The 15,528-nt window shown below is 43.7% G+C and overlaps 1 protein-coding gene across 1 annotated transcript in view; it reads right to left on the reverse strand.

The window, feature by feature from the left end:
- pik3r5 (phosphoinositide-3-kinase, regulatory subunit 5) overlaps positions 1–15,528 on the reverse strand; it is a 104,774-nt gene that overhangs the window by 55,110 nt on the left and 34,136 nt on the right. The window contains exons 3-4 of the mRNA XM_078400996.1: positions 12,942–13,042; positions 796–864 (exon numbers count right to left, since the gene is read on the reverse strand). Of these exons, the coding sequence (XP_078257122.1) occupies positions 796–864; positions 12,942–13,042 (170 nt within the window). The remainder of the gene's footprint in view (positions 1–795; positions 865–12,941; positions 13,043–15,528) is intronic.

Here is a 15,528-nt window from a genome sequence, read left to right on the forward strand (position 1 = left end):
ATCTGCAGGCCGGTAGATCAATAGGCCTCTGTAAAATGCATCGTGTGTGGATGAGTGGAAGAAGCTGGGGGGAATGTGACAAGCAGACAATCCGATTTCTTTAGATTAGTGTTCATGGGCGCCTGATGGTCAGGATAGATGGAGTGGACCAAAAGGGCTGCTTGCATGCTGTATCTCTCCGTGAATCAATGAGAAGGGGTTGACAAATTGAAAGAGGAAATTCACTTAAAGCACAACCAAAACGGAGAAATGAAAGGGAGCACAGGGAGGTCGGGGTAAAAATAAAAATCATTAAGTGAATGTTTTCGGGATAATGGGTGCCGGAGTGGTGCAGCTGGTAGAACTGCTGCCTCACAACGCCGGAGATCTGGGTTCAATCCTGATTTCGGGTGCTGTCCGTGTGGAGTTTGCATGTCCTCCCTGCGACCGCATGGGTTATCTCCGGCTGCTCCTGTTGCCTCCCACATCACAAAGATGTGCGGGTTTGTGGGCTAAGTTGCCATTGTAAAATTGCTCCTAGTGTGTCGGGAGTGGATATGAAAATGGGATAACAAAGAATTTGTGTGAATGGGTGATTGATGGTCGGCGTGGACTCGTTGGGCCGAAGGGGCCCATTTCCAAGCTGTATTATTCAATCATTCAGTCAATAATAGGACTCAACTTTAGGAAAAATGAACTAAAACCCAAGGCAATGAAGAATTCCATCACTGTGCAAATCACTCCAGCATTCTAAGTTCTATAAAGTACCGTAACACGATGCAAATCAATGATATGATGCATGTCTTTAGCACTCACTTGCAATGCAGAAGAATAAAACATTAAAGCCAGTGGCACCAATAGGTCATATTGACACATCTCCTGCACCTGCAAAACATTATTCATACATGTAAGACATGTTGCCATCGTCAGAAGTGATTTACCATTTATTTATGTAACATTACACAAACAAATGGATACTGAATGCTGGTGGGTAAATCGGCATTTATTTGTATTTCAGTCATTCAAAGGAAATGTTGACTCTCTATAAGAAATATGAAGTAGCAAACACAAAGGGCGGAGACACAAAAGACTGCAGACGATGAAATTTGGAGTCTCGACCAATGATCAATATTTCCTCTCCCCACCACCAACCATAGTTGTTGCTCCACCTCTGGCTGATCACCTCCGTCAATTTGTTTCTTGTATCAAAACAGGTTATTTCGCGCTGGTGCTTAACTTGGCCGGTCTGAGGCTGGCAGGATGCAGGTTTGCATGTAACAAACCACAGGAGGGGTGGGGGACTTCCTCGGCATATTGGCACATTCCGAAATTCACTCGACAATCTACCTCAGCTACGAACCCATCCACCAGAGACAAGAATAAGGTGATTAAATTGGTAGCTTCTCACTCAAGTTACTGATATCTGTCCCCCAAAGTACTTGTATCAATGAGACTATTTTTTTTTTGAAAATGGACACAAGGTCCTGCAGTAACTCAGCACGTCAGGCAGCATCTCTGGAGACACAAGGATAGCTGACGTTTCGGGTCAGGAACCTTCTCCAGACTGATTGAAGGGGAGGAGAAGCTGGAAGAATAGATTTCTAATTATTTCCTACCTGGAAGTAATGCACAATTATAGGGAACAGGCAAGTATCACTGTGTAGCACGTTGTTCTGCTACATCATGAACGTTCCTCAGAAACCTCGCATTATAGAAAATCGTTCGATAAAAACATTTGTGTCAATAGGGACAAAGGATTAAGGGCTAGAATGTTTTAAGTCTCACAATAACAAAGTTATCTTTCCTGGCAGGACTTTAAAATACCAAGTCTTTTGTAATAGCTATACATTCATTTTTGTTACAACAAGCTAAAAACACTTAGTCACATTTTTTTTTATAGTGTCATATTGCACAAGTGGCAATTGAAGTTGGTTGCTTGTCAATAACAATGTCCACCCATGGTGGAACTTGCTGCCTGTGTTCCTCAGAGACAATTGTGTCTGAGAACCAGGGGGGGGGGAGGTCACATGGAAACAGTTTTTTTCCATAGACTGTTTTCCACCAGGACAGCTTTTTTTAATGCTTGTAAATTTCCAGTGACTTTTAAGTGGTTTTTCAGTTCCCGATAGATATCCCGTTATATGCAACTCAGCTCATGTAATACAATTAGTGTTTTCTAATTCGTCAGTTGTGTTACATTCAATTAGCATCATGGAAACACGTGTTATAGCAGAACCACATGTATAAGGATCAGCTTGAATTGAATGGTCCAATTTGATGGTGTAAATTCCATCTAAAATATGATTTTAACACTTAAATATAAAACTTCAAAGTACAACTTTGGGCGGTCACGGTGGCGCAGCGGTAGAGTTGCTGCCTTACAGTGAATGCAGCACCGGGGACCCGGGTTCGATCCGGGTTCGATCCTGACTACGGGTGCTGTCTGTACGGAGTTTGTACGTTCTCCCCGTGACCTGCGTGGGTTTTCTCTGAGATCTTCGGTTTCCTCCCACACTCCAAAGACGTACAGGTTTGTAGGTTAATTGGCTTGGTAAATGTAAAAATTCTCCCTGGTGGGTGTAGGATAGTGTTAATGTGCGTGGATCGCTGGGCGGCGCGGACCCGATGGGCCGAAGGGCCTGCATCCGCGCGGTATCTCTAAACTAAACTAAACTTCAAAAATTAATGCCCTGAAATTGGATTGAATATATTTTTAGTGCAACAAATGTATGCTAAAGTTGGTGCTACTGGCAAATCTACAAAAAGGAATCACAAGGTCAGGACATCTTTGCAATGACCAATGGGATATGGATCAGCACTGCTAAGGAGGTACCGAGAGAGTAGCCTATGGTTAGGTGATGCATTAGGTTAGGGGCAGAGAACATAGGGAGAGGATGGGGAATGGAAAGAAGAAAATAATTAATCAGGAAGGACAATGGGAAATTGGTGACAGAAAGGGAAAACCTGCAGGTCCCCAGAATCATTACCAATTCAATTTATGTTCACGTGTACTGAGGTAGAGTGAAAAGCATTTGTTGTGTGCTAACCAGTCAGCAGAAAAAAAAAATACATGGTTACAATCGATCCATTTACAGTGTGTGGATACATGATAAGGGGATGATGTTTTAGTGCAAGGTAAAGCCAGCAAGGTCTGATCAAGGATAGTCCGAGGGTCATCAAAGAGGTAGATAGTAGTTCAGCACTGCCCACTGCTCAGCACTGGACTAGTCATGCGGGAAGAGGAGGTGGAGGGGAGGGGATATATGAGGGTAGCAGGAAGGGATGAATGAGAAGGCACATCAGCGGAGGAGAGCCAGTGCCGCAATCTGGCTACTTGGGTTAAGGCAGTAGACAGAAGTCCGGATTAGCATGAAATCAGAATGAGTTCAGCTTAGCTTTGTTTAGTTCTAGTTTAGTTAAATTTATTAATATCACGTGTGAAAAATAGATTTTTCTTTTTTTAGAGATACAGCGCGGAAACAGGCCATTCGGCCCACCGAGTCCGCGCCGCCCAGCGATCCCCACACATTAACACTATCCTACACACACTAGGGGCAATTTTTTTACATTTACCCAGCCAATTAACCTACATACCTGTACGTCTTTGGAGAGTAGGAGGAAACCGAAGATCTCGGAGAAAACCCACGCAGGTCACAGGGAGAACGTACAAACTCCGTACAGACGGCGCCCGTAGTCAGGATCGAACCTGAGTCTCCGGCGCTGCATTCGCTGTAAGGCAGCAACTCTACCGCTGCGCCACCGTGCAGATAAAAAGTTTTGTTTGTGTGCTATTCAATCTAAGAAAAGACTATACATGAACACAATCAAGCCATCCACAATGCACAGATAAAGGATAAAGCGTACAGCACATAGTACAAAGACATAACATACAACAGTCAGGGGCTAGGATTGGATCCCAGACCAAACCATAAATCACTACCCCAGCCACATCCCGTCAAATCACACCTTTCATTACGCCCTCTTTAATCGGACTTTACCTTGCACTAAACGTTATTCCCTTTATCCTGTACCTGTACAGTGTGCACGGCTTGATTGTAATCATGTACGGCTTTTTCGCTGAGAGCACACCGCAAAAATGCTGTTCACTGTACCTCGGTTTACGTGACAATAAACTACAGTAATCTTTTATCACAATATCTCCAGTATTATACTACGTGCTATGGCCTTTTGAATACAATTTTGGAGATAAAGTGCAGAAAGCATGCCGCACTCATTGGTAACATTAGTGTGTGCGTGGATTCCAGCGGGGAAATGGCATCGGCAAGTTTTGGCAAAACTCGCCAGGAAGTTCCTGATCCAATTTTGCGATGTCAGTGGTTCCAGCACGAAATGTGCAAGTGCAGCAAAACTGGCCCAGAGTCACACCTCACATGTTGATGATACTACACTATATATGCACTTGTGACTTGAAGGGCACAAGATGGCGTCGTTAACGTGGCAACTCTTAATGCTCAATGGTCAATGGGGTTTCTTTATTATCACTTGTAGGGAGATTCTCTTTTTGCATTGAGATCAGTGAGATTATAGAATCTGATGGAAACATATCAAATTCTTAAGGGATTGAACAGGCTAGATGCAGGAAAAATGTTCCCGATGATGGGAAAATCCAGAACCAGGAGTCACAGTTTAAGAATAAGGGGTAGGCCATTTAGGACTGAGATGAGGAAAAACATTTTCACCCAGAGAGTTGTGAGACTGTGGAATTCTCTGCCACAGAAGGCAGTGGAGGCCAATTCACTGGATGTTTTCAAGAGAGAGTTAGATTTAGCTCTTTGGGCTAACAGAATCAAGGGATTTGGGGAAAAAGCAGGAACGGGGTACCGATTTTGAATGATCAGCCATGATCATATTGAATGGTGGTGCTGGCTTGAAGGACCGAATGGCCTACTCCTGCACCTATTTTCTATGTTTCTATATTTTTATTATTGCCACACACTAGTACAATCCCCACATATAATGCAAAGAAACAGTCCACTGAGTCTACATGCAATAGAGCCAGGTTTTGGTGCCATTTCACTGTCCCAGCTGCAACTGGCCATAAAAGAGAAAAGCTTTTAGTTGCGTGCTAACCAGTCAGCAGAAAGGCAATACATAATTACAATTGAGCCATACAGAGTGTACAGATACATAAAGGAAATAACGTGAGTAACGTTTAGTGCCAAGCTAAAGTCCAGCAAATTCCGATCAAAGATAGTCCGAGGGTCTCCAATGAGGTAAATAGTAGCTCAGGAGTGCTCTCTAATTTTTTGGTAGGATGGTTTAGTTGCCTGATAACAGCTGGGAAGAAACTGTCCCTGAATCTGGAGGTGTGCGTTTTCACACCTCTGTACCTCTTGCCTGATGGGAGAGGGGAGAAGAGGGAGTGGCCGGGGTACGACTTGTCCTTTGTCTGTGCTGCTGGCCTTGCCGAGGCAGCGGCAGGTGTAAATGGAGTCAACGGAAAGAAGGTTGGTTTGTGCGATGGTCTGGGCTGTGTCCACATTGCACATTTGTACTTATTGATGATTGTGCTGATGTATAGTCTGATTTTACTTAATTGAATGCAAAGCAAAGAATTTCACTGTATCTCGGTCCACATTACAATAAAGTACCATTGAACCATGCTTTGGTTCTCAGGCAGTTATCACACCCATATGCTTTTTTCGTACTTTAGTTCACATTTGCACATTAACGCCAAGTATTTCATGCACAAGGACACTGAAGTTCCTCTGGCCACATACAACATTTGACCTCTTACCATTTAAAAACTCACAACCTTGCAATGTTCTCTTACCAAAGTGGATGAGCTGATAATCATCCACATTATTTCTCATGTCCTTCACCTGACCTGTCTATTTCCACCTAAAAGCTGTCGGCATCCATTTCACGGCCCACATTTCTATCTGGCTTTATTTAGTTTATTAGTTTGGTTTAGAGATACACCGCGGAAACAAGTTCTTCAGCCCAGCGAGTCTGAGCCAAGCAGCGGTCCTTGTGCGCTAACACTATCCTACACACTAGGGACAATTCACAAATTTTAACTGACGCCAATTAACTTACAAACCCGAGATGCTGCCTGACCTGCTGAGTTACTCCAGCATTTTGTGAATAAATTAACTTAGAAACTTGTGTCTGGGTCTCTGGCACTGTAAGGCGGCAACTCTACCGCTGTGCCATTGTGTCGCCATGCTGTCCATGCCAACCAAGTCGGTGCACTGGATTAGTCCCATTTGCCTGCACTTAGCCCATATTCCTCCAAGCCCTTTCTATCCATATACCTGTCTAAATGTCTGTTAAAAGTCATCTAGTCTTTGACGGTGGCGCAGCGGTAGAGTTGCTGCTTTACAGCGAATGCAGCGCCGGAGACTCAGGTTCGATCCTGACTACGGGTGCTGCACTGTAAGGAGTTTGTACGTTCTCCCCGTGACCTGCGTGGGTTTTCTCCGAGATCTTCGGTTTCCTCCCACACTCCAAAGACGTACAGGTATGTAGGTTAATTGGCTGGGTAAATGTTTAAAAAAATTGTCCCTAGTGTGTGTAGGATAGTGTTAATAGTGTTAGTGTGCGGGGATCGCTGGGCGGCGCGGACTTGGTGGGCCGTAAAGGCCTGTTTCCGCGCTGTATATATATATATGATATGATATATGATATGATATGATATGATTTCCACCCTGGGATAAAGGTTCTGATCGTCTACCTGGTGCCCCTCATAATTTTGTGTACTGAACTTCAATCAGGTCTTCCCACAACCTCTGGCGAGTCAATGACAAATGAGGTACTGCAGCCCTAACTATTTATGATCCACATCAATGCCATGAATGATGGGATGAAGGATTCCATGCTCGGATCTGTTGCTGGTGAAGGGTGGCACAGTGGCGCGGCAGTAGAGTTGCGGCCTTACAGCAACTGAGACCCGGGTTCGATCCTGACTCAGGATGCTGCCTGCGGAGTCTGTACGTTCTCCCCGTGACCGTGTGGGTTTTCCCCGGGAGCTCCAGTTTCCTCCCACACTCCAAAGACGTGCAGGTTTGTAGGCTAAGTGGCTTCGGTAAATATTATAAATTGTCCCAAGTGTGTGTACGATAGAGTTAGTGTGCGGGCATCACTGGTTGGTGTGGACTCGGTGGACTGAAGGGCCTGTTTCCGCGCTGTATCTCTAAACTAAACTCGACAAGGCGGGGCCAGAGGGCCTGTTTCAATGCTGTACAGCTCTAAGACAATTCACCAAACCACCTTCAATGCTGTCGTTGAGTAACTGACAATTTTACTCTGATTATTTTTTATGTTCTCATTTGTGTTCTCATTTGTGCTGACTGGGAGAAACTACCTACAGATAAAACTTGACAAACACCTGGGAAACACGCAGGAAAGAACTCGGGAAATGTAATGCTTTACTTGTTGTGGTTATGACTTCAAGTAAAAACTATAAACCGCTGAAGATTAGTATTCTGTGGTAAGTCATTTACCAAGAATCTTCACACAGGCCGCACAGAGAGGTGTATTTGTTCCAGTGTTGTTTTGTAAACGCCTGCAGATTTGCAACTGGTTTGCATTTGAGGATGAAAGACCTCTGGTGTCCGTGCAGCATGCCTCCCCAAGACCACATTCAAACATTCAGCAGGAAGTCAAGCTATGGATCAAGTTTAAAACATCGGAAAAATATATTTCTCTATTTCGATTGTTCAAAAGGACATATAGTGCAGCCTTAGGATTAGTTTACTTTAGTACTTCAGAGATACAGTGTGGAAACTGGTCTTCTGGCCCACTAAGCCTGCTCCGACGAGTGATTAGGCTCAGTGGTCTACACTAACACTATCCTACACACTAGGGACAATTTACCATTTACAGAAACCAATTCACCTACAAACCTGTTTATTCACAAAATGCTGGAGTAACTCAGCAGGTCAGGCAGCATCTCTCCCGAGATGCTGCCTGACCTGCTGAGTTACTCCAGCATTTTGTGAATAAATCGATTTGTACCAGCATCTGCAGTTATTTTCTTATATATTATTTCACCTACAAACCTGAACATCTTTGGAGTGTGGGAGGAAATCGAAGGACCTGGAGAAAACCCACGTGGTCACGGGGAGAATGTACGAACTCCATACAGACAGCACCCATGGTCTGGATCAAACCCAGGTCTCTGGTATTATAAGGTAGCAACTCTGCCGCTGCACCACTGTGCTGGCACTAGTTAATCTGCGTGTTACGTTTTCTACAGTTGAACAGAATATAAAGTTATAATATTTTTTTTAAAACAGGTCTAGCAGCATCACTGGAGGACATGGTTAGGTGACATTTTGGGTCAGGACACTTCTTCAGACCACAGTATCTTTTGATTCTGGACTGTGCTTCAGAGATGGAAATCTGGCTCTCATTATCCAGATTCACAGGAACACCCTAACCAGTCAAAGAAAACTTTATAACTACTATTGCAGCCTCAGAACAGCTGAGAGTGACAAGGGATTAAATCTGAGGAAAGGTCACAGCCCAAAACATTGTCTATCCAGGTTCTTCAAAGACGCTGCCTGAGTACACCAACATCAGCAATCATCAGAGAGGAGAGCTCTTCAGCAGGTAGTCCGTAGAGCTCAGAGGACCATCGGAACACAGCCTTGGAGGGCATCTACAACACACGATGCCTCAGAAAAGCCACCAGCATTCACAAAGACTCCTCACACCCCTGCATCAGTCTGTTCGAACTTCTACCATCGGGCAGACGCTACAAGGCCTTCTATGCCCGCACCTCCAGACTCAGGAACAGCTTCATCCCCAGGGCCATAGCTGCTATGAACCGGTCCTGCTGAGCCGGATGGTCACATCGCACAGTGCACCGGCACAGACCTACTTGCACTTTATTCTGTTTTAAAACTGTTTCTAATTTTGTTTCACTGGGTTGTTTAAATTTATACTGATTAGCTAATTAATTTATTGCATCATATGGGAGGCGCGTTCTCAATCTCGTTGTACCCCTGTACAGACATATTGTAGAGATATATTGTATTGTATTGTATTGCATATCATGGGATGAAGTAATTGGTCAGCCACCAGACCTGACCTTTCATTTTTCTCTGAAAAGCGCACTACTGAAAAACATCAGACTTTACTCTGAAATGCAAAGTAAGAAAAGACCTTCTAATCTGTGGCCAAGAGATTTGCGGTGAAGCTGTGAAGATAGATGATCAAGTAAAGTAACACCGACAACATCAGTGGTAGCAGCAACAGCAACAAACACCAGTTAAATATGTGCAGTTCCAGCAGCAATAAGGATAATTAACGCCACAACAACTACACAATGCCGTAAGCTGCAGAAGCTTGAAAGCATAGAAACATAGAAACATAGAAAATAGGTGCAGGAGTAGGCCATTCGGCCCTTCGAGCCTGCACCGCCATTCAATATGATCATGGCTGATCATCCAGCTCAGTAACCTGTACCTGCCTTCTCTCCATACCCCCTGCTCCCTTTAGCCACAAGGGCCACATCTAACTCCCTCTTAAATTTAGCCAATGAACTGGCCTCAACTACCTTCTGTGGCAGAGAATTCCACAGACTCACCACTCTCCGTGTGAAGAAATGTCTTCTCATCTCGGTCCTAAAAGACTTCCCCCTTATCCTTAAGCTGTGACCCCTAGTTCTGGACTTCCCCAACATCGGGAACAATCTTCCCGCATCTAGCCTCTCCAACCCCTTAAGAATTTTATATGTTTCAATAAGATCCCCCCTCAGTCTTCTAAATTCCAGCGAGTATAAGCCGAGTCTATCCAGTCTTTCTTCATATGAAAGTCCTGCCATCCCAGGGATCAATCTGGTGAACCTTCTCTGTACTCCCTCTAAGGCAAGAATGTCTTTCCTCAGATTAGGAGACCAAAACTGTACACAATACTCCAGGTGCGGTCTCACCAAGCATGCACCGCTACTCTCAGGAACAGCTTCTCCTCCCTTGCTATCGGGGCTTCTGAACAGTCCTTCCATAAGCTAGGGTAAAGTCCTATTCTGTACCTTATTGCGGACATTGGACTTTGTTTCTGCAACTGCTGCGCTACAATGCTGAGATAGACACAAAATACTGGAGTGACTCAAGCAGCATCTCTGAATAGGAGGAATTTCTTCTATCCAGAGATGCTGTGTTACTCCAGCATTTTATGTCCATTTTCGGCATAAACCAGCATCTGCAGTTCCTTCCTATAATGCTGAGAACTACATTCTGCACCCTGTACTTTTCTCCTCACTTTACCTACTCTACTGGTGTTTGGCTTGATTGCGTTTATATATAGTATTATTTAATTTGACTGGACAGCATGCAAAACAAAGATTTTCACTGCACCGAGGTACATGTGACAATAATAAACCTAAACCCATCTCATAGGAGGAAACAATGAACTATGACTGCAGCCAAACCGACAAAATGAAGATGAGATTGTTTTATTCCTAATAACGGGTACCTTTCTCAGTTTTGCAAAAAAAATCATACTTAACTTTCAGATGCTGGTAAATTGTTATATCTCTTGACAATATTACCCGAAGCTCGTCAGTTTCTGATGAAGGATCCCAACCCAAAACGCCACCTATCCGTGTTCTTCAGAGATGCTGCCTGACTCGCTGAGTTACTCCAGCACTTTGAGTCTTTTTTTTGTAAACCAGCATCTACAGTCCCTTGCATCCCCATCAATTGCGCCCAGCTCTATCTACGATATCAAAATTGCCTGAAAGGTTGGCCAGCACCAAATACTCTTCGGTGAGATGGGAAAGAGTTGTGCCAGAGGACTTGTTTCTGTGCCATGTACCTGTAATTCTATGATTTGTTTGGATGAGAAGAAATTTCTCTAAGAGATTTTCCAGTTCTCAGTTCAGTTTATCGTGGAATTCTCTGCCGCAGAAGGCAGTGGAGGCCAATTCTCTGAATGCATTCAAGAGAGAGCTAGATAGAGCTCTTAAGGATAGCGGAGTCAGGGGGTATGGGGAGAAGGCAGGAACGGGGTACTGATTGAGAATGATCAGCCATGATCACATTGAATGGCGGTGCTGGCTCGAAGGGCCGAATGGCCTACTCCTGCACCTATTGTCTATTGTCTATTGTTTATTATTGTCACTGAGGTACCGTGAAAATCTTTTGTATTACTGTACTCCCGAGGAGAGGAATCAAGGTGAGGTTTAAGGTGAAAGTGGATAGATATAATTAAAAAGTGAGGGTAAAAAAACGTTTTTTATACATAGAGGGTGGTGGGCATATTAAACAAGCTGCCAATATGTGCAATATGTCCAATAAATGTAAGGGATATGGTCCAAACATGGGTAGATAGGACTAATGTAGTTTGGTCGGCATGGGAAAGTCGGACTGAGGGCCTGTTTCCTTGCTGTATGATAATATGACTCTAAATGAGTTTTGAAAGCCATTATTTTCAATCCCTGTCAAACTATTTAATGAAGTACATTCTTAAGTACATTTTACTTTGTTCCGTTGGTTAAAAATAGCTGTGGATTGCCAATCACAGAATGTAGGTTAATCTTGGAATGTTGCTCAATATTTCAGTACATTTTTTTCAAATATCTTGGCCTAAATTAGCAAGTATCAAGTGAAAACGTGCCATGCATCTAACCTTAAAAAATCATTTAGAAACTTCTAATCTTCAGATGCAAATACCCGATGAAAGGTTAAGGTCATTATGTACAAAACCATTCCTGGCAAAATATTGCCGGTGACACAGACTGCTTTTCGAATATTAAGTTTAGGTTTATTAGTTTAGTTTATTATTGTCATGTGTATTGAGGAACAGTGAAAGCTTTTTGTTGCATTTTGTCCAGTCAAAAAAAAGACAAGACTTTTCAATCAAGTTGCCTTCAATGTACAGATACAGGATGAAGGGTATAACGTTTAGTGCAAGATAAAGTCCAATAATGCTCAATTAAAGATAGTTTTAAGGTCTCCAATGGGTAAATGGGAGGTCAGGACCGCTCTCTAGTTGGTGATAGAATGATTCAGTTGCCTGATAAGAGCTAGGGACAAATTGTCCCTAAATCTGGAGACATGCATATCCCCCTTGCCCAAAGATACTAGAGGAACAAGATGGACCACTCCGTTGAAATCGCCTATACTGAAGTGTAGTACGCAAAGGAGCGTAACGTCCGCCATTTTAGTAGGCAAAACCCACCGTCCATTATGCCTTTTGCAGAGTAATCAGTGTTTTGGGGGAACAGTATGTGTGATGATACCATAAAAATGCAGAATATATCTCATCTACCAATTCACAGATTTTTGTTATTTTTCTTTAAAAATGTTTCTGTAAGTTTCTACCTGCTAAAATGGCGCCATGACACACTACGGTTTTTAGGGTCGAGTGGTCTATCTTGTTCCTTTAGTATCTTTACCCTTGCCTGACGGGAAAGGGGAGAAATGTAGATGAATTCAGTGGATTCGAGTTTCGTATGGTCTGGACTATGTCGACAACTCTGCAATTTCTTGCAGTCTTGGGTGTAGCTGTTCCCAAACCACACTGTGATGCCTCCCGATAAAATGCTTTCTATGGGGCATCTCTAAAAGTTGGTGAGAGTTGTTGGAGGCGTGCCGAACCTCCCAAGCCTTCTCGGGAATTGGAGGCATTGGTGTGCTGCCATGGCCATAGCTTCGATGTGGCTAGTCCAGGATAAGTGGATATTTATTCCCAAGAACTTGAAGCTTTGAAGTATCACTATTTATTGTCATGTGTGCAGAGGTACAGTGAAAAGCTTTAATTTGCAAGCTATCCAATCAAATCAGATAATACCATCCATGAAATCAAACTGAACACAATTACAAAAGGTTGAACAAAGACAAAAATACCAGAGCGTGAATATAACTTCAGACTTATACTTAGTTTTGTTTCTTGATTAACTCATTGCGCATTTAACTTGTCAACTCTTCTGGTTTCAGAGAGTCAGAAAATTCCCCCAAACCTTCCCAATCTGGGTGCGTTATTGTGCTTACCTCTTTGGTTTTGAGTAATATCTTTTCAATCAGGATTAAGAAGCTCTGAGGATCTCTGCTTACGAGCTCTTCGAGGCTCCAACGGTTCATACAGAACCCAGCTGAGAAAGAAAAGCAACATTGTAAGAGCAATGATTAACATCGAGTGATGATTGTTTAGTTTGGTTTAGAGATACAGTGCGGAAATAGGCCCTTCGGCCCACCGAGTCCACACCAACCAGTGAACCCGAGGGGTAATCTTTACATTTATACCAAGCCAATTAACCGACAAGTCCCAAGGACTTTAATTTGCAAGCTATCCAATCAACCGACAAACCTGTAGGTTTTTGGACTGTGGGAGGAAACCGAATTTCTCCGAGAAAACCCACGCAGGTCACGGGGGGAACATACAAACTCCGTATAGACAGCACCCGTGGCCACGATCGAACCCGGGTCCCTGATGCTGTAAGGCAGCAACTCTACCACTGCGCCACCGTGCCGCCTTTGCGTTACCAATTGCTGGGATCAATTGTAATTTTTCCTACTGAATGGAAAAATTGAAATTACATTGGTCACTTAAATCGGACACTAAGTGCGGGAGTAACTCAACAGGTCAGGCAGCATATCTGGAGAACATGGATAGGCAATGTTTTGGGTCGGGACTCTTCTTCATTCTGAAACGTCCCGTTTAGTCCATCCCGACCCAAATTGTCACCGATGTGTGTGTTTCCCAAGATACTGCCTGACCTGAGTTACTCCAGCACTCTGTCTTTTCTTGGGAAACCAGCATCTGCAGCTCCCTGTATCTAAATTGGTCACCTGTTTTGCACCTTACTTGAGTTTCATTTCAGGCAGCTTCAACATAAAAAGGATTCTTGAGCTCTCGCCCCCCCCCCCCCCCCCCCCCCCCCCCCCCCCCCCCCCCCCCCATGTTCAGTTAACCTGTCACAATGATGATTACCAGATAAGAATGAGCCAAACTCGCCTCTTGTGCATTCAACATTTGAATGCTTCTACCACGGGTCACTGTGCCTGTGGCTGTTGAAGCCCAGGATTCTGCATACTTCCCTAAATATCATTGCTTCACCAGCTCTTCAGACTCCCATTCAATCAGATTTTCATCAAATTCTATTCAAATGTTAATAACTCTTTATAAACATATATGTCTGGTAACACCAGAGGACTTGAGTGCGGCCCAGTGGTGCAGCGGGTAGAGCAGCTGCCTCATAACGCCAGAGACCCGGGTTCGATCTTTGATCTCGGGTGCTGTCTGTGTGGAGTTTGCACGTTCTCCCTGTGACCGCACCGGTTTCCTCCAGGTGCTCCAGTTTCCACCCACATTCTTAAGACGTGCCAGTTTGCAGGTTAATTGGCCTGTGTAAAATTGCCCCTAGTGTGCAGGGAGCGGGTTAACACTGAACGAGTGTGAACGGGTGAGCAATGGTTGAAGAGAATTTGGAGGGCACAAGGGCCTATTTCCGTGCTGCATTGCTAGACTAAACTGACTTAAATACGGAGTAACTCAATGGGTTAGGCAGCATCTCGGGAGAACATGGATAGTCAATGTTTTGGGCTGAGCTGGTGCCAATCTGATACGCATGATAATTTAGAACGTGTCCTTGAACAGAAAGTGGCCCTGAATCTGGACGTGTGTGTTTTCACAATTCTATGCCCCTCTCCCATCAGGGTAGAGGTATAGAAGTGTGAAAATACACATATCCAGATCCAGAGACAATTTCTTCCCAGCTGCTATCAGGCAACAGAACCATTCTATCAACAACTAGAGAGCAGTCCTGAGCTACTATATTCCTCATTGGAGATCCTTGGACTGTTGTTGATCGGACTTTACTGGCTACATCTTGCACTAAATATTATTTGCGTTATTCTCTTCATCATGTATCTGAACACTGTGGACGGCTCGATTGTAATCATGTATAGTCTTTCCGTTGGCTGGTTAGCACGCAACAAAAAGCTTTTCACTGTACCTCAGTACACGTGACAATAAACTAAACATATTGCTTTACAGCTTATACCCCAGCGGTATGAACATTGACTTCTCTAACTTTAGATAGTTCCTCTGTCCCTCTCTTCCCCTCCCCTTCCCAGTTCTCCTACTGTCTTCCAGTCTCCACCTGTATCCTTTCTTTGTCCCGCCCCCTCTTGTCATCAGTCTGAAGAAGGGTCTCGACCCGAAACATCACCCATTCCTTCTCTCCTGAGATGCTGCCTGACCCGCTGAGTTACTCCAGCTTTTTGTGATACCGAAAAATATTGCTTTATTTTTCAGAAAATTTATGGTTGTTGAGGGAACTGTTACTTTAGGATTGTGTTTTTGAAAAAGATTTATATTGTCATGGGCTAACAAGAGGTTGATTTAGTACATTGCTAATTTTAAAGTTTTATCAAGTTGAAAATTATATTTAAACCTAGTTCCCATTTTCCACACAGATGTGCAAACGAAGACTGCTCAGTACAGTGCTGAGTAATTAATGTACCCCGGAGTGATCTTACTTACCATAAAGGCACTATTTATAGACGTTATAACTGTAGATTTGGAGCCAAAGTTATGCTGTTGCTCCTTTGGAATGTATTTTTTTATGTTTTCAAG

Source organism: Rhinoraja longicauda, chromosome 6, assembly GCF_053455715.1.
Source record: "Rhinoraja longicauda isolate Sanriku21f chromosome 6, sRhiLon1.1, whole genome shotgun sequence".
Lineage (NCBI taxonomy): Eukaryota > Metazoa > Chordata > Chondrichthyes > Rajiformes > Arhynchobatidae > Rhinoraja > Rhinoraja longicauda.